This window comes from Chroicocephalus ridibundus, chromosome 14, assembly GCF_963924245.1.
Source record: "Chroicocephalus ridibundus chromosome 14, bChrRid1.1, whole genome shotgun sequence".
Classification (NCBI taxonomy): Eukaryota; Metazoa; Chordata; class Aves; order Charadriiformes; family Laridae; genus Chroicocephalus; species Chroicocephalus ridibundus.
The window spans coordinates 7555721-7581730 of NC_086297.1; the positions used below are offsets into that span (position 1 = coordinate 7555721).

The window sequence follows — 26010 nt, forward strand, 5'->3', positions numbered from 1 at the left end:
CGGGGGGGGGGGCACGAACCAGCCGGGGACCCCAGTGTGGGGAGCATGGGGAAGGGGGGGGGGGTGAACCCCAGCTCCCCCCAGCCCCAGCGCTGCCCCACAAGCGCCAGGGCAAAGCCCCCCCACCCCGGGATGGTGGGAGGGGGGACGGGGGACGGGGGGGGGAACCATCCAGCAGCGAGACCCCATGCACCGCAGCCCCCCCCAAAACCGCAGCCCTTCGGAGGGGCCCGCGCCATGGCTCCGTCCTTCGCAGGGGAAGGGGGTCCCCTCTCACCCCGTCAAGCACGGGGGGGGGCTCATGCTGGCTGCCCCCCAGCCGGTGGGCACGGGGAGGGGGCTGGCATTGAGGGGGGGACACACGCTCCCTTGCAGCTAGCAAACCGCTGGCCCCCCCAATGTCTTGGTGGGAGGAAAGGCTGGGGAGGGGGTGTCTCTAACAGCCGGGGAAGGGGCCAGAGTCTACGTCCAGAAACTTCAGAGGAAGGGGTTGAGCCCCCCCGGAGCAGCCGGCGGGGCCGGGGGGCCGCTGAGCGGTAGTAAAGGCTGTGGCAAGTTGGGCAAGTTGCCGGGGATTTCGGGGAAGGCGCCGGCCTGCGGGAAGGCACTGGCGGAGGCGGGGAGGGCGGCGGCGGCGGGGGGCACGCTGCTGAGGGGCATGGGCAGGGACGCGCTGTAGGTCATGGAGTTGGCGGGGTGGCCGGCGGGCAAGCCGGGCACCGGCGAGCTGGTCCGCATCTGGTTGAGCGTGGGCTTGGGCTGCTCGGCGAGGCTGAAGGGGTTGGTGGGGGACGGCGTGCTCAGACCTGCAGCGGAGAGAGAGGATGGGATGCATCAGGGATGCATCAGGGCAGCCATGCCACCACCACCACACCCCCAACCCTCCTCTTCCTCCCCCCCCAGACACCCCCCAGCACCCCAACGAGGCACCTACCCGAGAGAAAGGGGTTGCGTGTCTTGGAGGCCGGCGCAGGCGCGACCAGGGAGTCCAGGTTGACCAGGGAGGAGGCGGCGGGGCCGAGGAAAGCCTCGGGGGTTTTACAGTCCTTCCGCTCCTTGCCGGATTCGGGCAGGGAGTCGGCCAGGTTGGTCAGGTCGAAGCTCTTGCCCCCGTCCTGCCTCCCGCTGGGGAACAGGTCGTCGAAGGGGTCCAGCTCTGGGGCAGGAGGGGAGAGAAGCCACGTGAGCCGGACAGGGGGACACCAAGAGGGATGGCATCCTCCCCACCGTCAACGCACGGGGCAACTAACGACACGTGGCAACTAACGACACGTTGCACCCCAGGTCACAGCTTGATGCGGTGGGGCTGAGGCTGTGGATCCTGACACCCCCCCCCGGCCCCGAGCCACCGCAGGGGGCAGCAGGGTTGGGGACGTGGGTGCACGCAGGGACCGGAGCCAACAGCACGCACAGGCCCAGGTGGGGACAAGCTTTGGCCACCCCAGGCAGCAGCCACGCACAGCCCGGCCAGCCCTGCAGCTGCCTCCCCGCCACGGGCAGGGACACGGCACCGTCCCCCGCCTGCCCAAATCGTCCCCTGCCCGCCCCCCCCGGCTCTTACCGACGGGGCTGTTGGACTTGGCAGAGGGGGGCGGCTGCGGGGGCTCCTGCTCCGGCGGCTCGGCTGGCCCGGGTGGCTTTGCAAACGGGTCGAAAGCATCCCCCCCTGGGGCTGGGGGGGAAGAGGAGAGACTCAAGGAGGGGGGCAAGCGGGGAGGGGAGAGGGGGGAGATGTACGGGCAGGAGGGAGGCAGGGGCGGCTGCCTGCGAGGAGACAGAGAGGAGGACGTGTGGCGAGGGGACGGGGGGGCTGGGGGTCGGGGACGTGCAGTGAGCCGGGGGGCTGAGATGAGCCAGGCCAGGAGCCCCATCTGGAGTGGGCAGTGTGGTGACCCAGCCACCCCCCCTGCAGCAGGCAGGTCCCTTTCCCAGCCCCAGCAGGGACAGGCGGAGGGGACAGGTCTGCAGGAATGCTCGCACAACCAGCACTGGCCCCGCCGGGTGGATTCCGCTCCCCTCCCCGGGGACCAAAACGGAGGGTCCCCCCCGGGGACCAAAACGGAGGGCAGCAGAGGGGGGACCTCGGCGGGGTCAGAGGAAGCACCGAGGAGGAACCGAGAGCGGCACTGAGCTCTCAAACACCGGCTGCTCCTACACCCGCTTCCCCATCTGCAATGCAGCACCTGCGAGCAGCAACCGTCCCGGCAGGGCACGTGGGGCTGGTCTGGGGGGAGCAGACAGACAGGTATCACAGGGAGGGGGACGACACACATCCCATCACCCCACTGCTGCAGCGGTGCAGCGGCTGCTATCCGCTCCCGTGGGAGGGCTCCGTTAACTGCGCCATGTTAATTAAAGCAGCCTGTTCTGTGCAGAGACAAAGCCTACAAGTTCCTTGAAGTCTTCAGGACACGGAGGGTTGAGCAGAGGTCCGGCTGCGGGGCAGGAGAGCGGGGTGGGGGGGTGTTTGCAGAGCCAGCGGTGGGAGGAAGCGGGGCAGCACCCGGGATGCCTGATGGCAGGAGGGCAGCGATAGCCAACGCTGCCCGCGGTCCCCAGCAAAGCCGAAATGTCACTCGAGCCTCTTACCAGGGTTGGGAGGTTGCTCGGACACAGCGGCCCAAGGGTCGGCAGCTGGTGTAGGACCAGGGACCTGGGCTGGGGGGGATGCCGGCGCCCAGGGGTCCGCAGGAGGGAAGCCAGAAGACAGGGGTGCCTTCCCCCAGGGGTCGGAGGCTGCCGTGGTGGCGGGAGGGAAATCCCAGGGCCCGGCAGAGGTTTGCTGGGACGAGGCGCTGGCCTGGGAGAGTGGCTCTCCGCCAGCAGCTGGGACCGGCACCCAGGGATCAGCAGCACCGGCCCAGGCAGAAGCCGCCTGTTCCGCTTTGGCTTTCATGTCTGAAAGAAGAATCATAGAATCGTTTTGGTTGGAAGAGACCTTTAAGATCACCAAGTCCCACCGTTAACGCAGCACGGCCAAGTTATTGCTAAACCATGTCCCTCAGCACCATGTCTGCACGTCTTTTAAATGCCTCCAGGGATGGGGACTCCACCGCTTCCCTGGGCAGCCTGTTCCGATGTATGATAACCCTTTTGGTGAACAAATTTTTCCTAATATCCATCCTAAACCTTTCCTGGTGCAACTTGAGGCCATTTCCTCTTCTATCGCCCGTTCCTTGGGAGAAGAGACTGACCCCCACTGCACTACACCCTCCTTTCACGTAGGTGTAGAGAGCGATAAGGTCTCCCCTGAGGCTCCTTGTCTCCAAGAAGAGAAGCCATGGGAGAGGGGAATGGTGTGGGATGTGCCTGGGGGACCTCATCTTCCAGCACCGCCCAGGCGTGCAATGGCCCGGGCAGCAGAGCGGGGGGAAGCAAGAGGTCCCTACTGTTGAGCTGCGGGGAAGTGGGGAGGGACAGAGGCGAGGGAGAGGTTTCTGCCACCGTCCCAAGCTTTGGTAGCCTGCAAGTTGCCCCCACCTGGCATATCCCACGGGTCGGCAGACGTGTGGCCGGAGGGGGCCGGCGCCGGCCCGAATATATCTGCCAGCTCCAGGATAGAGGACTGCGAACAGAAAGGGAATAGAGAGGTGAGGGGGGCCCAGCTTTGCCCCGGAGCCCAAGGCTGGCTGTGTGGCCACCCAGTCCCCCAATGCCGCACCTGGCTTTTCTTCATCTTGTCTTCTTCCTCCTCTTCCTCCCTGCCCTGGGCAGTCTCCTCCGCGGCTCTTTGCAGCAGGGAGTTCTCCCCTTGCCAAGCCCTCACCTCCTGCGGGGACAAGGGACGGTGCCCGTGAGCTCAGCAGCCCCGCGGCCGGCACCTTCTCCGGGAGACAGACCCAGCGCAGGAGCTGCCACCGCATCCCCGAAAAGTCCCAGCGTCCAAGCAGACGGTTCCTCCGGGGCCGAGCCCGCCGGGAGAGCGCTCAGCAGACAGCCCCGGAGCAGCAAAAGCAAAGCGGGCGCCGGAGCAAGGCGGCGTTTTGGGCTCCGGCGCCCCGAAGAGAAGCCCAAAGAGCAAGGAGAGAGGAGCGCCCGGGGCTGCGGGGCACAGGTACCTTCTCGTGCTCCTCTTTGCTCAGCGCGAGCGCTAGCTGCAATTGCCTTTCTTCGTCTGTACTGGAAATTGGAGGAAGTGGCTTCTGCCAACAGAGGAAATTGGGTGACATTTCAGCTTGCCCTCGGCCCGTGGGGCTGCTCGGAGGTCCCCATCCTCGCCACCGCCTCTCCTGCGGCCCCTCGCTTGCCTGCCCAGCATCTCTGCACCCATCCTCCCGCTGGCTCGGCCCGCGGACCCCCAGCCTGGTGCCCCTGTGCTCTCAGGCTCCCCTGCGGCCACTGCCCCAGCTCCTCCCCCTGCCCCATCACCTGCCACTGCATCTAGGCTAGGACAACCCTAAATTAGGCAGCCAGCATCTCCATCTCCCCCGTGAGGTTTTTAGGGACTCCGATGCAGAGAGGGGATCGATTCGGTGTCCCCTCGCCCCGGCAGCCAGCTGGGGAGGAGGGTTTGCGACGGCGACCGGCTTCAATTCAGGAACCCTGCGTGGCCCCGCTCCGCTGGGGAAAAAGCACCCAGACGTGAGGCAGATTTTGGGGAGAGGCTGTGCCCATACCACCGTGAAAGTCCTGGTCGGCACCCCAGGATGCTCATCCGGTGGCATGGGACCAGCCAGGGCTGGGAACAGGGACCCCGGTGTGTGTGTGTGTGTGTGTGCACACCTGTACAAGCGTGTGTGAGCGTGCACACGCGTGTGCCGCCCAGACGGCCTCCAACAGGCAACGCTTCCAAAAGCACGTTCCCACAGTGCTCATCACAGCAGCATGTGGAAGCTATAAATACTGCTATTCCAGGACAAAAATAGGGATATACGCACTGCTCCGTCTCCGAAAGAGCCTCCATCAGGCAGGGGAAGACGGGCAGCAGCAAGCGCTGTCTCCGAAACGTGTCCCCTGCCCCAGCAGGACCGAGCTCACGGTGCTCGGTGCCAGCCCCAGGGGACGCCCGCTGGCCCGGGCACACAGCCCCTCGGTCACCACGTCCCTCTGACTTTGCGTGCCGTACCCGTGCGCGCCGCACGGGCCGTGCCAGCCGGTGGCAATCTCAGCCGGTGCGCAAATAAGCCGTCCCAGGTGGAAAATGGGCCTCGGCCAGCAGATAGGAGGGAGGACAGCCCCGGGGGAGGCTTCACGGTCGGGGACAGCAGCTCGCTTGCTGTCTGCATCCCTGCCTAGCTGCTCCTGGTGCTGTTTTCCAGCGCTCCTTTTAGCCTGGTTGGAAAGGACCGGCCGGTGGGAGGGGGCACCTGGCCCCACTGAGCCCCCCAGCCCGGTGCACAGCCCTGGGGACGCTGCTGGCCCCCCACCCACCTCACCAACCACAGCGCTGGGCAAGGCATCGCCTCCTAAAACCTCCGCGGGAAGGGAAGAGGAATGGGGGGGCTCAGACCAGAAGGCCTCAGAGGAAGAGGGCAGCCAGCTTTGGAGGGGGTCAAGGTGAATGCAGAACACCCCCCGCAGTCCACCCTGGGGTCTGGGAGGCTGGATGGGTCTCAGCCTGATGCTGTCCCTGCCGGTACGAGGACAGGGAGCAGGGACAGCCCGTGTCTCCATCTGCCTGCTGGCGATTTCAGATGCCGGGCGCAGCGCGAGCAGCCTGGTGCGGTCGCGGGTGCATGCACCGGCCTCGGGCAGCCCCCAAAATCTTCCCTCCTCCTGGAGAAACGACCCACCATGCCCGCAGACAAGACAAGGTGCAGGACGATGCCCGGCCTCGCGCACCCCCGGGGTAGGCAGAGCCCCCCTACCTTCTCCGCCTCCTCCCGACTCATGGCCAGCGCCAGCTGCAGCTGCAGCTCCTCCTCGCCCGTCGTCTGCGGCCTCGCTTGCTCCAGGTCGGAGGCAAACCGTGGGGACGAGGACGATGCTGGGAGATAAAAGAGGAAAAGGTGAAGGGGTGGCATCAGGACTGGGGTATTTTGGGGAGTGCAGCAGCAGCCTCCCCCAGGCTCCCATCCCAACACCATCCCCAAGGGATGTAGCCCCACATTAGAGCTCCCTACCACGAACGAGCCGTGGGTTTAAGGCTCGGGACACCACCAGCAGCCACCACTGGCCCAACCAAACCCCTGCCTCTGGCACAAGATGGAGCCGGGCTTCACCACCACCCCCGCAAAAAGCAGAGGGGAGCGATGGGCACCGGGTGGGTGCGCACCAACTGCAACCCCTGCTCCCACCCTGCAGCAAGCCCGAGCGAGGCCCCAGCCCTGCGAGCGAGCCCCCGGGCCCCCGCCAGCGGCACTCACAGTTAAAGGATGAGGGCGAGCCCCGCGCCCGGCCGTAGTCGTCGCCGTAGGGCGATGCCCGGCGGCCATAGGTGACCTGGTGGCTGCCGCTGCCCATGCCCTCGAGGGCCATGCGCTCCTTGGTCTGCAGCGCGTGCGCCCGCTCCTGCTTCAGCCGCTCCTCGTCCTTCAGCAGCGCCATCACCTGCTTCACCTTCTCCCGGATGTTGATGCCCTGGTCCTTGCCGTCCCGGTCCACGTACTGGAAGTCCTTCAGCGTCTGGATGGTGTAGAGGTTCTCCCGACATTGGTGGGTCACCTTCTCGGAGCCGGTTTTGATGAGGTAGTCCAGGAGGGTGAGGGCTTTGTAGACGTGACGCCAGTTCTTGCCGCTGTCGTTCAGCCGCCGCCAGATCATGCCCATGACCTCGGCGAAGGCCACCGTGTTGAAGGTGAGGTCGGCGATCTCCGACATCAGGGAGCTGGGGGGTCCCCAGGGGTCGTTGGAGGTGGCCTCCCGCACCTTGATCTCCGCCTCCGAGTAGTTGTGCACGATGTTTTTCACCTGCCGGCGCAGCGCCGAGGTCGTCATGGCTGCGCAGTGCCGGAGACCCGCCGGCGGCGGGCAGGGACGGTGGAGAAGGAAGGAGCGCTCAGAGCCGCAGCCTCACCGGCGCCTGCAGCGGGGAACGGGGACACAGAGACCTCAGCATCGCCCCAAACACCAAGACCCGTCCCCAGAGCCCTCAGCTGGAACCCAGGACACTTCTCAAGGTGGAAGCACCCATCGTCGGGTTACCAGGTGCACCCTGCCGGGCTCCCACCGCTCGCTAACCCGAAGACACACAGGATGCAGGATGCTCAAGGGGAGCAAAAAAAAAAAAAATCTGATAGCAAGCCGATACCCAGCATCGCAGAGCCGCCAAGAGATTTGGCTCCAGATTCAGCAACATTTGGAGGAGATTTTACCCTGCACTTCTGCTTCTAAAAGTAACCACCTGAAAATGGCAGCTCCCTCCTCCAGATCCCGGCTGCCTCAGCCCCACAGGCCCGGCAAAGCTGGTTTCAGGCCCCCCATGTCTCACGCCAGGCAGGGGCTCCCCTGTACCCTCAGATGTAGCTCCACGCGGCCTTGCTCGCCCCGGCCGTCACCCGGAGGCTGTCAGTGCCACCGAGGATGCGTCGTGCAAACCCAAAATGCTGCCTTGAGTCAGAGCCTGCCACGACTTACCGGCGGCGCTGGCAGCCGCTCGGGTGGGTTATCCCAGCAAACTTGATAATTTTGCTTCCATGAGAGGCTGCGGGTACGGAAGCACGTGCCGCTGCAGGGTTGTGAATTCAGGGTGCTACCCCCAGCGCCAGGCCAGCGAGCAGGATGGATAACGCAACCTCCCCCGCTCCGAAAACCCCCCGAGCTGCCCAAGCCTTCTCTGCACCCAGACCCGGCACCGGGACGGCAGGGGCTGGCGCGGCCGGGAGCTGCCCTGGTCTCTCCCCATCAGGCAATGCCCGTCCTTGGGATGCGCCGCACCCCACAAGGGATGCAAAATCACGCGGGTCAGTCCAGACCCATCTTCACGTGAGCCATCACCACTCTGTCCCCTGCTCTGCGCTAGTCCTCATCCTCACCTTCTCCCTGCGCGCTGGGAAGACACCATTTACCCCTGTTCCGTCAGAGGGCCAGGCAATGCCAGGAGGCAGAGGCTGCCTGGAGCTGCCTTGCCCTCGGCAGGGCCGGGGAGCCGGGCTGCTCCCAGAGCGCCCACTGTGGCTGCAACAAAACTCACCGGCAATTTTTTCCCAGTCCAAGATAACGCTTGCGGGCAGAGGGATATCTCCCCCGCGCAGCAGTGCCTGCGGACAGTGATTACCCGCGTCCATCCCACCACCCACCTCGGGTGCCGGTACCTCCCTGGACCGCAGTCGCCTCACCGTGTCCAGCCCTCTCCGGCTCCGGACACCGCTCCCTCCCACCGGAGCTGGGCTATGGCCGTGCTGACGTGCCCACGAGCCACGCACAGCGACCGCCACGCTCCCGCACAACCCGTGTGACCGGTCCAGCACCTCCTGCTCCTGCGGGCCGGCAGCCGGGTGCTCCACGGCTCTGCCGGCGACGTCCCCTGTGAGTCAGAGAGGAGCCTGGCACCGCCACGCTCGCGGGCGGCCGGAGTTTCTCTCAAGACACTTCCCTGTATGGATTCCCTTTCGCAATGCAGCCCGTCGGCACGGCCTTTGGATCCCGCCGGGAGAGCCTGCGGTGCGGACGGCCACGCCGTTGCCCGCCTGGTGTGGAAACGCCTTCGGGACAAGGGCAGCGACGCAGCAAAGTCTTCCGGGACTTGGCTCCGCGCTCGGCTTTCCACCAACACCCAGGCGGGAGATAAAGTCGCGTTTTCCAAAGGTGCCACCAGCCCGGTGAACACCGGCAAGCACCAGCACTCCTTGTCCAGGTCAGGACGGTCCCTCCCTCCTCCAACAGGTCTCCTGGGTCTCCGGCACCACTCGTCCCGGCCGCAGACCTGATCCCAGCTGGACTTTGCCCACCTCGACACGGCCTGGGAAGCGATGGGCAGCAGGGGCTGGGGCAGGACTGAGAGCAGCGTGGCCCTGGCTGGAGCGCTGCCAGCAGCGTTAGAAGCAGCGAGGTTTATCGAACACAATATCCCCCCCCCACTTCCCCGGAATATAAAGGCAGTGAAACAGAAGCTGTGCGGGAGATAAGGCGGCAGCACCCGGCAGCTCATATGGAATTACTGCAGTGACCTTGAGCAAGAGGCTGCCAGGTGGGAGAAGGACAGAGGGGTGCGGGGACAGGTCCCCATGGCCCCGTGGCCCGGTGCGGGGGACTGCGGAGGCGACGCGGGGGCGGCGGCGGGGGGAGAGGAGGAATATCATGGAGGGAGAACAGGAGAGGACGAGGGAAAGGAGGAGAGGGCAGAGGGGCCAGACACGAAGAGGGGGGAGGCCGGGGGGGTGGATTAAAGCCTCGCTCCATCCCTAATCAGGTGCAGGGCCGGGAGGAGCAGCGCCGACATGGAGGCAGCGGCAGGGAAGGGCTGCCGGCAGAGCCCTCGGCCCCGCCGCCCGCCTCGGGCTCCGCACCCGCCGCGGGGCCCCTCCGTCCCCAGGATGCGCCGCGGTACCGAGCCGGGCACCGGCATCCCCCGGCCCGCCGCAGCCCGCGGTGCCTCCAGAACCTTCCTCCTCCCCTCCCTTCCTCTTCCTCCTCCTCCTCCTTCTTCTCCTCTCCCCGCAGCCCGGCTGCCGGGGGGCGCGCAGCCCCGCTTACCTGCGGCCGGAGGGTCCCCGGCCGGTGCCGGTGCCGGTGGGAGCGGGCTGGAGGCGGCCGCAGCCCGCCTGCCCGCTGCCTGCCGCTCGCCGCCGAGTTGCCGGGCTGGCTGGGCCGGTCCCGGGCGGCAGGTCCCGGCTTAACCCCTTCGGGACCGACCGAGCGCCCGCCCGGGCAGCGGTAGAGGCGCTCAGCGCCCCCCCCGCCCCCGCCGTCCCCGGTGCAGCGCGGTGCGGTACCGGCCGCGGGGGATGCGGCGCCGAGCCCCTGCCCCGCCGCATGCGGGAGGCGGGGATGCTGTAAATGCTCAGTCACTGCCCCTCGCTGGCAGCCAGCCAGGCGCTGCTTGCTGCTGCTTGCCGGGCTTTATTTTTTTCATTATTTTTTTTCCTATTTCCCCCCCCATCATTATTTTTAGACAGAAATCAGCGGCTCCGGGCTCAGAAGCGGCTCTGAGGGATGTCGACCCTCCCCACCACGCAGCTCGCTCCCTGGTACCCAAGGCCACGGTTGCAATTTGGGTTCATTAATTTTTTTTTTATTTTTTTTTTTGGCCAGGATCTAAATTTGGAGCGGATTCTTCCCCTGCTCTGAACAGCTCCCGGAGCCTGGCTGGGGGGAGAGGGAGGCATCAGATGACATGACAAAATAAGTCATGTCTCTCGATCGTTTCACTGCCACCCCCTCTCTCCCGGCCTCTGCCTTCCATTTTAATCACTGACAGGCCTTCAAGTATTATGGATATATATAATCTTTTTAATATCACTGACATTTTCCGTAATGGAAAGCATCTCCTGTGTGCTGAGGCATTCTGGAGGGGGATCGTGCCTTCCTGCTGATGCTCCCGCCGCACAAAGCATGGAGCGGGGATTCATATTGCCCCAGGCCCCGGCAGTGCTGAAGGTCCGAAGGTCCTGCGCTGGGCGGCAGGGAGAAGGCAGCTGGGAGGCCATGTGCCTCCGGAGGCTTTGCAGATCTTACCAGCCTGCCTTTCCCAACAGGCTCTGCCTGCACAAGCTGGATGCGCAGCTAGTCCCACTCCCAGCTGCAGCCTGCGAGAAGAGCACCTCCAGCATCCAACCCATCCTCCAGGTCAAGCTGGAGAATCATAGAATGGCTCAGATTGGAAGGGACCTTAAAGGTCACCCAGTGTCACCCCCTGCCCTGGGCAGGGACACCTCCCACCAGCCCAGGTTGCTCCAAGCCCCATCCAGCCTGGCCTTGAACCCCTCCAGGGATGGGGCAGCCACAGCTTCTCTGGGCAACCTGGGCCAGGGGCTCACCACCCTCACAATGAAGAATTTCTTCCTAATATCTAGTCTAAATCTCTCCTCTTTCAGTTTAAAACCGTTACCCCTTGTCTTATCATTGTACTCCCTGATAAAGAGTCCCTCCCCATCCTTCCTGGAGCCCCTTTAGGGACTGGAAGGGGCTCTAAGGTCTCCCCGGAGCCTTCTCTTCTCCAGGCTGAACCCTCCCAACTCTCTCAGCCTGTCCTTACAGCAGAGGGGCTCCAGCCCTCTGAAACATCCCAGCTCAGCCAGTGGGAGGTATTCTTCATGGTTGCCCAAGATCCAGGCCTTCCTCTGCCCCTGCTCTCGATGCTCTCGGTTCACCTGTGTCAGACGGCTGGGGCAGCCAGCTTGCCCCTCTTCAGACATTGATTTGTTACAAGCAAAGTGAAACTCTCCATGGGGACAACACCCCACAAGCCCCAGCGGAGCTGTACAAACCTGGGGTTTGCTTTGCTGGGTGATCCACAACCCCGCTGTAGGAAGTGGGACCCAGCAAGGCTCTGAAGCCACTTTCCCTCAGCCCTGGGACAAGCCAGCTGCTCACCCAGAACCCCCCCGGCCCTTAAGAAGTCTCTGGAAATGGGCTGTCACCTTCTGCTTGCAGCATTTTCCTGGAATCCCCCTTCCCAGCTTCTCTAATAGTTATGGTGATGTCTTCAGGCCCCGACTCACGTGGTGGGTTTGGTATGCAACTCCCAAGGCCAGGAAGGTCGCTCACCCCTCGGTTATTTAGCAAACACAACACAAATTATTAACACTAATATAAATAATGTCCATGTTCGGGAGAGGAGAAGGAATACTCTCCTTGCCGGGCTGCTAGGAGGCGGCATTGCAGGGACGGGATCATCCAGGTGTCCTCAGAGTGCAGGGCTGAGCAGCCCTGAGGGTCTCTCCCTAATGACAGGACCCACATCTCAGCTCACATCAGGCTTTTAAATGAGGGGTACATGTTTTTAAAGGTGGTCGGTGGAAGCCAGCTCTAATTCCACTGCAGTTCCAGTCATGTAACTTCTACAAATCAATGCAATAGCAAAAAAAAAAAAAGGAAAAAAAAAAAAAAAGGCAGCTGGCTCGGAGACAGCCGCAGCAACCGGGGAGCGGAGCATTGCACTTGCTGGCCCAGCACTTCCCTTCCTGTGTGCTGCTTGTACCTTGTCCCTTGAGGACACTCTTGTCCGAGGCTGTAAGAGACACTGGTGATATTTATGACAAAAAATTAGACTATTCACAGCATTCGGGTTTGTTCTCCGTTGCAGAAGTTCTTACGCCACCCGCCTGCCCCGGGCAACCAGGCTCCTCCCTTGGACGGGAAGGGGACACCAGGGTAGGACATTCTTCTACGGTACGTGACTAACACGAAACTCCCATCTACCTGTTTTTTAACAGGTTTTCCCCGTGAGTAGGGGTACACATGGAGCCTGGTTTCTACAGGCTGGACCAGAGGCATGGATCTTACAAATAGGCTTTGCCATCTTTGAAGGTAAAGCTGTCAAATAAAAGCTTTCCTGCTTTTGAGACAATCACGTTGCCTCTATAACGTGCAGACTCCCTCTTGTCTAGAAACAGATGGCTTGAGCGGTTTGAGTTGGGCAGATTCACAAGCTGATAATCATCTCCAGGGAGGCAGGAGCTATTGTCAGAGCCTGCGAGACACACCCCAACTTCAGGCCTTTTTCCTTCTAATTCTCAAAATGTTGCTGAAATTCTCACTACAGGAATGCTGAGCAGAGACATTCCCTTTGTGGGTTCCTGCCCACTAAGCCAGAAGAGGCTCCTGGCTTCTTCCCCGCGGAGGGCGAGCATCTCCAAACACAAGGGGCCTCACCTGGCCAGCAAAAAAAAAAAAATAAGCTGCGCTGTGCTCTGGTACTGCCGGGAGCCAAGGGGAGGAATATATCCTCTCCCCAGAGACAGCACACGAGTTCAAATGAGAAAGCAAAAGTTCTGCAGAAGGAACAGTTATTTTACACTACGCACGGCTCCGAGACGCGTGTCAGCGCGGCTGCCAATGTAAAAGCACGTGCCCGAGGCACACATGCCTGGTGCAACTGCACAGGGATGGACAGAATCTCTAACAGATTCTCCCCGGCTCAGCAACCCCAAAGGTGTCACGAACCTCAATTAATAATCTACACTGATGTCATTTCTTGGGGAAGGCGAAGGCCATCCAGCCCCTTTAGCAGGAAGGCAGCATTTTTACTGACTCTCTTGTTGCCAGGTCAAGAGAGACCCTGCACCCAGCTCGCTCTGCCTCGGAAACCTGCTCCGACCCAAGCCCAGCTGCCGAGCGTGCGACACGCACCCCCGGGATGTCTCCACAAAAAGCTCCATTCCAGCTGCGATGCACAAAGAAAACCCAGACAGAAGGCAGCGATAAGCCCAGACGCACATGCAGGCTGATGGAGACAGGAGGGGTGACTCTAACACAAGGCCTTACAGCACGAATTTCACTCATTTTAATTCAAGAGGGATTCATCTTGGAAGGAAGCAAGTAAGAGCCGTCTCAGAATGGGGCTGGGGAACCTTGAGCTGGATGGAAAGAGATGGAAGATCAGCACAAGCAAATTCATGGGTGCAAAACCAGGCAGGGTGGCACACCCCTTGGAATACTGTGTTTTCACTGGGATCCAGGATGCCTCGGAGAAGCCTTATGTCAGCAAGTCCCGAGAGGAGGCTGGACAAGCAGTCAAGAATATGATCAAAAATGAGAATTTTTCCAAGTTCCTGTCCTGGGAAGGGACACTCTCTGCTCACTCACCTGCTAGCCAAGCAAGATCGTGAAACAAAGAATAAAGACATATCTCATGTTGACTGGCGCTTTTAAATTCTTCTTCCTTAGCAGAAACGCCAGTGTTTTCTAGTCTTAGCGGTTTCTGAGGCTGTGATATTTCTTGCCTTGTCTCTTCTTGGCAAGCGATCATCCGCAGAAGTAACAGATGATCTAGCAGTAGTCTCGCATCACAGCGTGTCAGAAAGGAGGCAGCCCAGTATTTCTAATCACGGCATCACTTCAGAAAGAACAGTCTCCACTTGATCTGTGTAAATATGGTTATTTATTTATTTTGTAAAAGTAAGTCTATTTCTAGTCACACAGGGCTTTGCTCTCCCACTTTAGAGCATCTTCTTTCTCTAGGTCCTCAAACAAAGAAACCATTTTGCTCACCATTGAATTCAGCAGCCCGTAGACCTGCAGCATGAAGAGGAGACAGTCGCAGTGAAAACACAGGAAGAAATGCTGATGACAACTGACAGACGAAGCAATGGTTTCTCATGCAGGGGCACATTAACGTATGGGCACGTACACAACCACATCAAAGTGGCTGCCTGCTAAAAGAGCTTAGCTCTAGTAATAACTTTTCTGGCTACGAAGTGTGTTTAACATTATCTGAGATACAATTAATTCTGCTGATCCCTCAAGAGTCCACGAGCATGCTAAAAGACATCCCAGATAGAAATCCCGCATGTGGCTATGTAATGGCTGGATTTATGTTAACAGATTCCAGGCTGGAATAAAGGACATCTTACTTTCCTTGTATTTCACACTTACCTTGCTACAGAATCACGGTTTGACGGTTTTCCGAGTTCAACAAAAAGCTTACCTCTCCACCTAAGCTTCAACGTAAGCTTACAAAAAAGAATAAAACCAAGAAACAAAGACATAAGCTCTGGTTAAGACTCACTTCAACATAAAGTTTTTCCTGGTATGTCCGAAACAAAACAGGGTCCACCTGCTCTTGAGGAGGTTCTACTCGATCTGCAGTCAGAGCTTCCACGGGCTGCGCTCCCTCTTTCACTTCCAGCAGCGAAGTGGACAATTTCAGCTTTGTCTCATCCTTTAACTTTCTGCTGCTTGGACGTTCCTATTCAGGGACAGAGGAAAAAGAAAAGAGTGACACAGGTCAGAACACCTTTCAGATTGCCGTAAGATCCACCTCCCAGAAGCAGCGCTTCTTTGGCTGGGTTGGAAATCAGCATGAACTCAGGATACACAACCTCAGAACAGATCACACTGTCCCCAGCACTTAGTTTTCAATAGGCATCCTAACACACACCTCTTTCTCTTTCCCTGCTGTCTTTGTTGTTCTTTTTTTGCCTTCTTTCTCCTTACTACCAGATGGCCTTCTCTCTTCTTTCCTAGTGGTTATTCTGTCTTCCTTTCCTCCTTTTATGGGTTGCTTTACTTCCACTACAAAAGAAATAATTTCAACTACCCAAAAGCAACAATTTCACATCCAGAAAGACTGCACTCACACAGTGCAAGTATATTCCTTTTGCAATGTATCTTCCTCGTTTTATAATCTGAGCTGCACACTGCACTGCAAAACAATACCTTGCCGAGTTACTTTGTTTAAAGAAGGAATGCACAGGTCTCAGATGTGTATCAGAACAAGCCCGTGAGACCCGAGCGAGCGAGGGTTTTCTGGGTTAGTCTGTGTGAAAACCATGGCTACATCTAGCTCAATTAAACGGCTTATTTGCGTGGCGTTTTTTTAATGACACCAAACCACAGATCACAATGAGTATCACACAACCCGCCGTTTTTTTTTAAAATGCATTTTCTTATAAAAGCTTGGAGGGGGAACTGATGAAATTGCCAATTCAGTTGAAATTCAGCACGTTTTCTGGATTTCCAACAGTCTGCAGACATCAGGTGCTGTCTAAAACCACCATTTACCTGTTTCCTCTGGAACACCATCTACATAGACGGTGTTCTCAGGCACGCCAAGCAGGGATCTCAGCCTCATGGAGCGACTCACCAGACCATCGATCGTTTCACGCCAGAGCTGGAGACTGAGGGAAGTATCAGAATCAGAAGGGAGAAGGCACAGCAATTGCCATCTTGTTCTACCCTGTGCCCGGGAGTGAGCAGCTGAGGGCTGCTCTGTCCAACCCAACCAATAAAACAGCCCCCACCATCTAAAAAATCTGCGTCGAGGGAAGCTAAATTACTTCCCTCATGTTTGAGCCCTCTGAAGTCTCAACGGTTTGCAAATCAACGAGCTCCTACGGGCCCATAAATATTACAGTGAAACTAGATCTCCTGCTCTTCAACATGACACATGTTGGTAAATCAGCATCGACCTGCTCTCTGTGTTTACCGAGAAGAACCCGCATCCTTCTAATTTGGAAGCAACGAGAAAGCTGTTGATGTGTTTACAGTCTGAGAGCCTGAGCAAAGAACAGTGAGACTGTATGAGGGAGGATACAGTTATCTTGAGTAAAAGGGTACAGAAAATTACCCAAAGGTTTCATAAATATAGACTAGAATAATCTTGCCAGAAATAATCTTGTATACTCCCCAAAATTACATGCATTTAATATTCTAAACTTATCTCAAAAAAAAAAAAAAAAAGGCATTTGGGTCCTAGACAGCTGCTACAATTAAGCTATAAAAAAAACCCAGAGTGTAAAGTGACTTCTAGACCTCATATAATTATCTGCAGTCTGAATCACAACAGTTGCAACAGAGCTTGCCAAGGCTGTTGATCCCACGATGCATTTACAAGCTTTATCTCACAAAGGTAACGCACCAGATTTGATGCAAAAGGTCTGTCTGAGTTGGCCTCCGTTTACGACGCAGCTCCAGTGCTGCCTTATTGAGCTGGGCCAGTGCTGCTTCCCGCTGCTCCTCCTTGGGGATGGACTTTATAGCCTGATGGAAGAGAAAACACAGGGTCCGCAGAGTGCTGCTTCTCTGTCTTCGTTCCCAGTCCGTGGACCTGGAGCTCAACCGAGCACACCATCACCCCTCTTCCTGGACACCAGTCTGAAACCTGGTTGCACTGGGCGCTTACACACCCAGACGTGGCTTCCTATATAGCCGGGATTTTGCCAAGGTGCACGCACGACCCAAAATTTGGGGAGCAATCCCAGACCCCCCCGTTAGATCGACAGTAAACCCTTTGCAACTTCCCAGGTGTGCTGGGGAACAGGGATTTCAGCGAACTAGAAGGCCCCGAAGTAAAGATTAGTTATGAAAGCGGCAGAGAGATTTCCAAGAGAGCACTACAGAAAAACCGTGCTGACAGAATCCAAACCACTCTTGCTTTAATCTAGGGAGGTCTGTGCTTTATCCCCAGCCTGTCATGAGTGCCCCCTTAGCGCTCTGATGAATAGGAAGGACTCTCCAAGGAGAGGAGCCCTTGGGGAAGCCACAGGAGGCTGCAGAATTAGCCTGCCCCCCGCATTCAGTCGTGGGATGACAGAAAGCTAATGGGGGAAGAGCTTAAAATATCTATTACATTGTGTGGTTCTCTTTTCTTCTTCACACAACAGCCCTCAAAGTCTCTCTTGGGAATCTCTTTACAAGAGCACCGAGGGTGTGGTCAGCAGAGCTGAAGTGCTTTTCTGCGACACACATCGTAAATCATCTCTAACTCACAGCACATTGGAAGCAGACCTTTGGGTGGGCTCACCCTGGGGTAGGCCAGGCTATTTGTAGGGAAAATGAAGACACCGCTGTCACACACCTCTAGCTTGTCACAGCACTAGAGGGAAAAGGGGTGAACACCTGCTTAAAGTCATCCAGGGAGAGGTTCCATCCTGAGGATGCCTCCTCAAGCATGCTCTTCACACCTGGCACCTCTGTGGTGCTGCTCTGAGCAGGGAGAGCCTCCGAGGTTCTCTCCTGGTGCTGAGTGTCCTCCACGGTGCTCTTCTGGCGCGAGGGCACTTTCTCCTCAGAGGCTGAAGGAACAGTCATGTACCATCTCCACAGTTCATGCAGCCGCTTTACCACTTGATGCTGATAATGAAACTGTGATAACGGGGTAAATAGTGAATTGAGCTATGCCTTTCCTCCACAAACCTAATTGCTAAAGCCACCATGGCAGACCATGCCAGCCTCCAGAGACCCAGGGATGCACCAGCCCCACGGGTTTTCCCTCCCCACTCTTTCAGTTGTGCAGCCCGTCTAACAGCAAACATCACCTCAGGATTCTTCCAGTGGAACAACTCTTCCTCTGTGACATAGGTATCCACAGGAGATGGAGAGCGCTCTGGGGTCCGGACACGAGGTGGTTGGACAAGATGCTTCTTCAGATACTCTTCTACTACAGCAGCACCTTCTCGAGCAGCCAGGTCAGTCTGAGGCACCACAAGAAGCACGTGTGTGAGCTCCCGTTCCATATACAGACACACAAGCAAATTCACACCCACGCTAGTAACCACATGTGTACGTTACATAGGGTTACAAGGACAAGAATAACTGCAAATCCCGCTAAGCAGAGCAATAATTCCAACAGCTTTTCAAATAAACCCCACAAATCCTCCCCCAAACCACACTTTTCAAAGCGTAGTGTAATTTTCAATTTATACCTTAACCGATACCATAGTGTACGACACATAATCCCGTTGCCACTAAGTAATGAAATTCATCACCAACAGAAAATTCAGTCTTTAAAGGACCAGTGTGAACAGTTTAGGAGGCACAATCATGTCTTTATTAACAACATTACAATAGATTGCAGAGTTCTTCCATTTTATTTAGCAAACCTGCTCAAGTATGTACAGATATTCTGTAAATAACTCATCATCTCACTCTCAGCCCTAATTGCGTAGCAATAAAAATACCATGTCATCCCCTCCCATCCTTATCCTCTATTTGCATATTAAGTTCAAAGCTCACAGTTACGCAGTTACATGCTTGGTTACCTCCAGTTTCTCTCTGAGGTCAGCAAATATATCCTCATACACAGCAATTCCCCAAAGGGTCACCTGCAGCAGAGCTCCTCCTAATAACAGAGGATGTGTCCTAAATTCCCAGGACTCGCTGAAAATGCCTGCACTCTCCGACTTGAAAATAAAGGAAAATTTCCTAGTTTCCCCGGGCAACAATACACCTGAAATAAGTGAGAAAAATGCATCGGTCTGCAAGAAACCACCTGGTTAACTTGACCCTTCTTTTCCAACCCCACCCCGAGTGTCCTTATCTCTGCATGAGACTCTTTTCCCACAGCTTTGCTGGTTACCACACTTCATCCAGCTATTTTTTTCCTGCCAGATTTACTCCCAGGCACCATGCTACCGAACTGGTGTTATTGCCACCGCACGCTCCTTTGACAGCAAGCTCAGTACTCTCCCTGGCAGATTCTGCCCAGTTGGCACCAGAAAAAAAGATTCACTCCTCGGTATTCCACCCATTTACATTCAGAATAGGGCCAACCTCCTCCTTTCCTTCAAGTCCCATGAAAGGGATCTGCCTCGCACACCTCTTTTGGCGTGAGTCAGCTCTGACACCCAGGGTGGCTTCCTAAAGAGAATCACCCAACAGGCTTGTTCTGCCATTAGTCAGACTCAGCATCTCAGAGAACTCCTGAATACGTGCTCTCCGCTCTACATACAAAAGTCTCCGACATCAGCAGCTCTCATACCAGATCTGATATCAAAGTAAAAGCACGGCATCCTTATCCCCTTCGTTTCTCTGGAGGGAATCTTCTGGGGAAGCCTCATCCAGTCATACCAGATGGCAGTTGTGCCATCGTTGCTCACCATCAGGGAGCTTTCAGCTTTCTCACCGACCAAAGTCTCAAAGGTGAGCCGGGCAGCAATGCCAATTTCATCCTACAAGGAAAAGGAAAAAGACAAAGATAACAATTTCTACTCTATCTGGCAGGATTTATCTTGCCTGAAGGCACAGCACAAATAAAGGGATGAGCCTTGGTAGGAGAACTTGTAAGGCAGGTCCAATGAAATGGCCATTATATAGAGAGCGCCTGGGAATCTGAGCTTCACGCCACAGACAGAGCAACCCCTTCTGTTTCTAGATGTCTCCGGAGCAAACGCAGGGATAATCTATTATGCTCACAATAAATCGCCCATTCTCCGGCCTGGGAGTGACACTCATTGTACAGCTGTGATTCGGGAACTCAAGCAGGCTTAGCTTGACTAAACAATAAAAAACGCACAATTACCCTGCGAGAAGTGGTGCCGTCGATCCAACGAGCAGGCTGGCCACAGAAATCTAAAGACGGACCCACTACTCCTTCTGGAACCACACTGGGGCAGTCCCTTAAGGAATCACTGCTAAAGAAAAGAAGAGCCAGCATTTTTATGGAGCAAAATTCACCTTCAGAGAGGGGAGAACCAGGAGTGATTTACAAGACCCTAGAAGAAATAATCCAACTAATGCTTTTCCACGTAGTCATCTCTTTATAGACACAGCCCTGCAGATGCGGTAAACTCCAGCTAGCTACTTGTCACCATCAAGGAGGACAGAACAGCCAGAATATTAAAGAATGATTCCTGCCTAAGAAAGGCTGAGGGTACGGGACTGAATAAGAAGAGGCCCTTGGGTTGTGCCCGTTACAGATGGACAGGACAGAGGGAAAAAAGGCAAACTGATGATGGAAGTGGAAAGCTGGAAAAACACAACCGGATTGAGGTAATTTAGAGTAGAATCCCCACCCTGCCTAATGTAAGCTCTGGAGACACACAGAGGGAAGACTGGTGGAGGGGCCTCAGAAAAATACAACCCCAAAACCAAAACACAACAAAACTTTTCTCTGGTTTTTGCTCCTTAGGCACAAGGCCCTAAGGCACAAGGGAACTGCTTAATTCCTAAATCTGCTGACTTTAGTATTAGAATATGACTTTTATTGTTCCCCAGTGGAGACTCCTGTGCATTCTGGCTAAGGATGGTTAAGGATACCCTTACAGACTGATGATACATACCCAAAAATCTTTATTTCTGCCATGAAGTAAAACTTACAGGGTCACAGATTCTTCAGAAGGGGTGGAAGGTGGAAAAGGCTCTGTTGAGACAGATGTGAAAGGCTGCCCTTTACCAATCACCTCCAGTCCATCCAGATCCTGGACATACATAAAAAGGACCAACTCACGATTTCTCTTTTTATATAGAAAGGAAGTTAAAACACCCGACGAATGTACCAAGGGAGTCAAGTAAAGTGAAGTTGAGATATCTTGCTCCTATGGTGGTTTTTAGAGGTCCCCAATGAATGTTCAGGAGCCACAGGAAGGAACCATTCTGGGTCTCCCAAGATCCTAGATGACTGCATTCCCCACTATAAACAGTGCATGGACGGGAAAAGTCTCCTTCACACACGCTTCTCATCCCCAGAGCCAGGTTTCAGAAAGAAAATGTGAGGTCTGTTCAGTTTTTAAGAGGAGGGGCTACCTGCCTTCAGGAGATTATTTCAGATACGGCTTCCACACAGGTGAAAGCGTTTTTCCTCTGCCCTGAGGCACTAAATCAAAGTTCTACATGCGCATTTAGCAGGTTTTTTTATTGCCTAGGTCTTGGGAGCTGCATGCTCCTCGTTCAGGGTCCTATTCTGAGGTTCTTAGACCACTCCACGCAACACTTAGGGAGGCCAGACAACTCTTATGGGTGTGTCCCTTTGGAAACGTGGGAACTTCCAAGATAAGCACTGTGGATCCTAAGTTTTAGATTCCTAATGCTTTTTCAGATCCTGTTCTTGGCAATTTTATGTTACTCTACAGCATCTGACAAGAGATGAGAGATGCAAAGAATGTCTTCGCTCCTCTAGTCTTACCGGCTTATAAAAATCTAGCTCCTCTAGGACAGATTTTAGCTCCTGCTGTCGCTCATTCAGGAAAAGACTCTTATGCCAGGTTAGATGGAAAGGGATCCTCTTTGGAGGCTTCAGACCTGTGGAAATACCCACACAAGAGCTCACTGTCTATATACACACGTGTCTATTAATTTCACTCTCTGCCAAACTTTGGTCTCATGGTGTTTTAAAGAGGAGGTCCAACAGATGACTGGGAAGTAGCTTGTGCTGCAGCTGTTGGAAGGGACAGCTATAACGTGAGCCTCCAGACTCGCTGGAGTCACTGTTTCTTTCTGCCGCTCCCTCCACACTTGTACCCCGTTTCTGTGCAATCACCTCTCTGTGACATTCCCTCACCCATTTCCATCTGGATGCTGCGGGGTTTCCCCACATGAGTGACTGGCTCTGGGTAGCCACATTCTCTCTGAGTCAGTGTCATCGTCAGGCCAGTGACTTCATCTCCAATACGCTCGGGCTGTCTCCAGAATTCACTTCCTCTTCGGTAGCCCTAGGGTGGAAAACAAGGCTCACGCTGACGCTTGCAGAGGCATTACGGCTGCCTGTTATTTTCACAGGGAATAGGAGCTAAATAGAAAAAGGGGTCTAACTCTGCTTATACAGATATTTTAAAAGTCTATAAATTATCACTTTCTGCAGAGCAAGCCAAAATTTCTACCAGGCTGCTGTCAAAGACAAAAGAAGAACTTTCTTCTATCTAGTGCCACATGAAGGTTGAGTGATATTAAAATAGTGCCTCACACAAATGCAAATTCTCTGATAGTGCTATAAATGTAAAAAAATAATTTTAACATAGGATACTCCCATAATCCTCCTGACTTACCCATACCCCTTTCTCCATGGCAATCACTAAAATTCAAGCCTTAAGCTATCAGATCTTTCTGTCCCTGGAACAGCAATTGCGGCACGTCCCACTTCCCAGTGCACGACAGCCTTTGGTGATAATCAAGATATGGCATCTCAAGAAACGCAGTTCCTTAGCAAGGAGCCAAAGCACACCACCATTTTCCTCTGACGAGCACAGAGTGCACAGTTCCTGTTTTTATTTTTAAAGTCACTGAAAGCTCTGCTTGCACAGTAGGCTGAAGGACTTAAAGTGGCTTTGATAAATATCTAATGACAGATTTTCAGAGATGTTACTGACTACATTCTGTTACGTTCAGAGATGTTACACCAGCATCTTAACTCTTTCACAAGAACAGAGCAATCAGGACGCAGAGGAAGTGGGGCTCTCACCTTTCCAGGAAGCAGGGCAGGGAGACACCGGTCAATGAGGTCACGTTCTTCCTGGATTTGTCTGTAATCCTCCGAGGTGTTCATCAGCAATTCATTCTCTGGCCTCTGAAGAATTTCTATAAAGAAGGAATGTCAGATCATTGATGCTGCACTTCTGGGCACACCCTTTACCTATTGTTCACGTGTAACCCCCTTACACTGTCCCCACCAAATCCACCGTCCTTCCCCCAGTTCACCTCCCCACAGCATCCACGGCCACTAGCACTAGCAGCGTGGGGAGCTCTGAGAACATGCAATGGCAACAGGATTAACCCCGGTCAGCTACGACCATTACAGTTTGTTGTGGTGCCATCAAATTCCCCGACCTGCCCACAGAACGAGGCCTCAGCTTTACTCGCCTCCCAGATGTTTCTCCTGCTTTTTCCTCATTGTCATATGATGGTGCCAGTTCTGGAGAGCTTTGTGCTCTGCTGGTGGGGGCTGGTGAACCTTCTCTCCTCCATGTTCCTCTTTTAAAGCTGCTGCAGTAACATCTTGATGAGAAACCTCAATAAGACCTGCTAGCTGAAGAGAGAGGAAGCGTTAAATTAACCTCTCTATGCACACACTGCCACCACAATGAGAATGGGAGAGGGGAGGAGGAAAGAATTCTTCAGATTGACAGTACTTTTACCTGATAACTCTGAAGAGGAACAAAAACAGGGCACTAGGGACACACTTTGAAACAATGGAAGGATTTATCTGAGTAATCAGACTTGAGCAACGGCACTGCTGCAACACCAGCACTTCCCTTGCCAGCCTGACGCCATCAGCAGAAGCACGTATGGAAGAGGAAGCCTCTGTAATTCTTCCCTCCATGACGTCCCTCTCCTGCACGCAGGAATTCAAAACCTGTTGGTGCAGTTTCTCTGAAGGCAAACCCTCCCCGCAGAGTGCGAGAGGTTGGGAAAACCACACCTCGGGCCTGACCTGATCCTGATAGGTGCTGAAAACCATTGAAAGGTACTGCGGGCACCGCTCTCCACCTCTGGAAAAGTGCCGTGCAGCAACATTTTCGTAACTTTACAAACCAACCTGAGCGTTTCCTCTGGCCAAGGCTTCCTCCTTGAATTCCTTGAGACTTCCCAAAATGTGATGGGGCAGAATCTTTTCACAGCCATCACCAAACAGTTCTGGTCCTACAACACACACACAAAAAAATAACCCCAACCCCAGCGCCAGGTCACTAAAGCTTGGCTTAGCAAAACCAAAACCCCAAGATAAGGTGTGAAGTTTAACCTTACCAGCAAACGTCAGCAGTTCCCTGGGTGCCTTTGGGAAAGCAGGGTATGCCACGAGGAGATCTGTTACCTTCTTTGTCTCTTTGGATCGATATTTTCGAACGAGGTATTCCTTCCTAACCGGAATTCTCCCAGCATCATGGGGAGGGTGTGGAACATGGAGCTGCAGAAAATAAACAGTCACAATGCAATTAGGTACGGACTGACTCACCTTCATTCCTTCTGAGCCTTCTAGGATACACAGAGAAGTCATATCAGTACAGGCTGTTCCTCCCCCTAAGAGGCACGTTACACGGACGTGGAGATACCAGCATAGTTACTGTCTTACTTTTCTGGACTCTGCTTTACAACTGGGGCAGAGAAAACAGAGTTTTAAATCACTTTCCCAATACCTTTCTGCTGTGTTGTTTGGTGTCAAATGCTTCTACTCCCACAGTTTGACTCTAGTTTTAGAAGGGATGCCGTGATAGTTACTAAAGAACTTATAAGTCTTATTAGACCAGAAAGACGGAAACATAATTTTGAAGAGGCAGATGACTTAGCCTTCCATTTGAAAAAACTGTGTAAGGATTCATAATCCTTTACTTTTAGCAACTGGGCCTGATGATCTGATAAAACGATCTGATCATAAAAAGCAAGACAGACAAAATGGAATGAGAACGGAACTCCAAGAGTGGGGTTTGGTTTAAGTAAATGGACCGCACCCTCTGGTAAACACACAAAATAGAGTGTCAGTTAAGGCAGCTGTTTCTATCAGTAAAAATACATACTTTCTCGAGGTCTTCCACCTTAATTGCAAGCGCCTGGATGTCATCTCCTTGCAGAACACACGAAACAGGTGTAGGCTTGTCTGCAATTGTTAAGGAGGACAGTTCACGTGTCTTCTCCTTCTTGCCTGAAAAACAGATGAAGAGACCTCCTCTTCAGCCTCCCAAGGAAACCCCATCTTCCTCGTTCAGCCTGGTCAGTCATATCCAGCTGAACTATGTTTTGCGTTGTGTTTGTTTGGGGTTTTTTTAAGGTTGCGCAGAACAGTTAAATCCAGCACCTCTTATAATTGGAAAAATCAAACTCTGAGAAGCTACGAGGACCAAAGTGGGTCACTGGGATTCAACTGTCTCACACTTTTTTCTAGAGGAGAGACCAGGGATAAGATAAATACAGCCTGTGCTCTGTGCAGGCAGACGAGCAAATTCCTGGAAAGTTCCCTGCTCCAGCTGCGACCCCGAACACACAATGCCCCGGCACAGCCGCGCCACGCTCGCCCAGCGCCACACAGGGAGCGAGCCGTGGGAGTTTCAGAAGCTCCTAATTAGCAAAAAAACCCTCATAAATAGCAGAACTCCTGCAGAGCTGGGCGCAGGGCAGCGCTCCCCAGCACAGGCCGCCACCGGGCAGGGCATGCTGAGGGAATCCCACCGGGGATTTGTTTCCCCCCGTAGCCTTAACCTGCAAGACCCTACAGCCAGGACCAGCTCCTCGGCACCGGGGGAGCCTTCCCAGGGAAAAAAAAAATAATAATAGAATAAGAAGAAAAAAGGGGGGCGAGGGGTGTCACTGAGTGGGGAAGGGGCTGCTTATGGTGGCTTCGGTGCGGGGCTCGGGAGCAAGGCCCCGGCCGCGATGAGGGCACAAGCCAGGCCCGGGGCTCGGCCGCCCGTACCAGGGGGACCGGGCCGGGAATTGGGCCACACCTGGAAGGTGGGCACCGGTCCGGACCCCGCGTTGGGCCGCACCGGGGGGTGCCGGTCCGGGCATTGGGCCGTACCGGGGAGCTCCGAGCCGTGGCTGCCGCCGGTCCGGGCCGTGCCGGGCCTTCCGCAGCCTCGCCGCATCCCGCCGGCCCGCTCCGCGCCCGGCCGCCATGGCAACGGCGCCCGCGCACCACAGAGAGAAAGCCTCCCGCGCCGCCTAGAGGGGCTCCTCCCGCCGCCACTCTATGGCACCGCTTCCGGAGGGCGGGCCGACAACCGCCCGACGTACGCACGCCTCGCGCATGCGCGGCGCGGCAGCGGCCCGGCCGGGCCTCCAGCACCGGGCACCCCCGGGCAGCCGCCCCCCACCGCTCTCAGCCAG

At 55.6% G+C, this 26010-nt stretch overlaps 2 protein-coding genes and 1 long non-coding RNA gene across 6 annotated transcripts; 1 reads left to right on the forward strand and 2 right to left on the reverse strand.

Moving 5' to 3' along the window:
* Positions 1–2: 2 nt before the first annotated feature.
* On the reverse strand, positions 3–9881 carry EPN3 (epsin 3). Of its 4 annotated transcripts, none has more exons than XM_063351989.1 (10): positions 8217–8345; positions 6306–6961; positions 5808–5926; positions 4059–4142; positions 3662–3769; positions 3481–3565; positions 2590–2898; positions 1562–1672; positions 935–1156; positions 3–806 (listed from the first exon to the last, which is right to left on the reverse strand). In XM_063351989.1, exons 2-10 carry the CDS (start codon positions 6874–6876, stop codon positions 478–480), a joined length of 1938 nt encoding a protein of 645 aa, XP_063208059.1. In that variant the 5' UTR covers positions 6877–6961; positions 8217–8345; the 3' UTR covers positions 3–477. The 4 variants fall into 4 exon arrangements, with proteins under 4 accessions (XP_063208059.1, XP_063208061.1, XP_063208058.1 ...); XM_063351988.1 differs by lacking the exon at positions 8217–8345 and adding an exon at positions 9574–9881 and having other exon boundaries at positions 4–806; XM_063351991.1 differs by lacking the exons at positions 1562–1672; positions 8217–8345 and adding an exon at positions 9574–9881.
* Positions 8934–13767, forward strand: LOC134523267 (uncharacterized). The gene is made up of 3 exons (XR_010073281.1): positions 8934–9067; positions 12255–12348; positions 13087–13767. It is a non-coding gene; the product is annotated as an uncharacterized LOC134523267 (long non-coding RNA).
* A 135-nt stretch (positions 13768–13902) lies between these two features.
* On the reverse strand, positions 13903–26009 carry MYCBPAP (MYCBP associated protein). The gene is given in 21 exon segments (XM_063351987.1): positions 13903–14055; positions 14549–14728; positions 14921–15054; positions 15544–15659; positions 16400–16521; positions 17380–17625; positions 17799–17954; positions 18522–18709; positions 19241–19430; positions 19781–19892; positions 20578–20678; positions 21383–21498; positions 21758–21908; positions 22655–22770; positions 23053–23218; positions 23328–23357; positions 23360–23629; positions 23729–23832; positions 23938–24097; positions 24705–24829; positions 25703–26009. Coding segments are annotated over 21 exon segments (2955 nt in total). The 5' UTR covers positions 25770–26009; the 3' UTR covers positions 13903–13950.
* Between the last annotated feature and the right edge of the window lies 1 nt (position 26010).

Bases quoted from the DNA above. Each gene is read 5' to 3' on its own strand.
- EPN3 (XM_063351989.1), bottom strand. From the start codon at position 6,876: ATGACGACCTCGGCGCTGCGCCGGCAGGTGAAAAACATCGTGCACAAC. The intron at 3,770-4,058 runs GTACCTGTGCCC...TTGTCCCCGCAG, and splicing joins GCAAAGAGGAGCACGAGAAG to GAGGTGAGGGCTTGGCAAGG. The intron at 2,899-3,480 runs GTGGGGGCAACT...TTCTTCTTTCAG, and splicing joins CGACCCGTGGGATATGCCAG to ACATGAAAGCCAAAGCGGAA.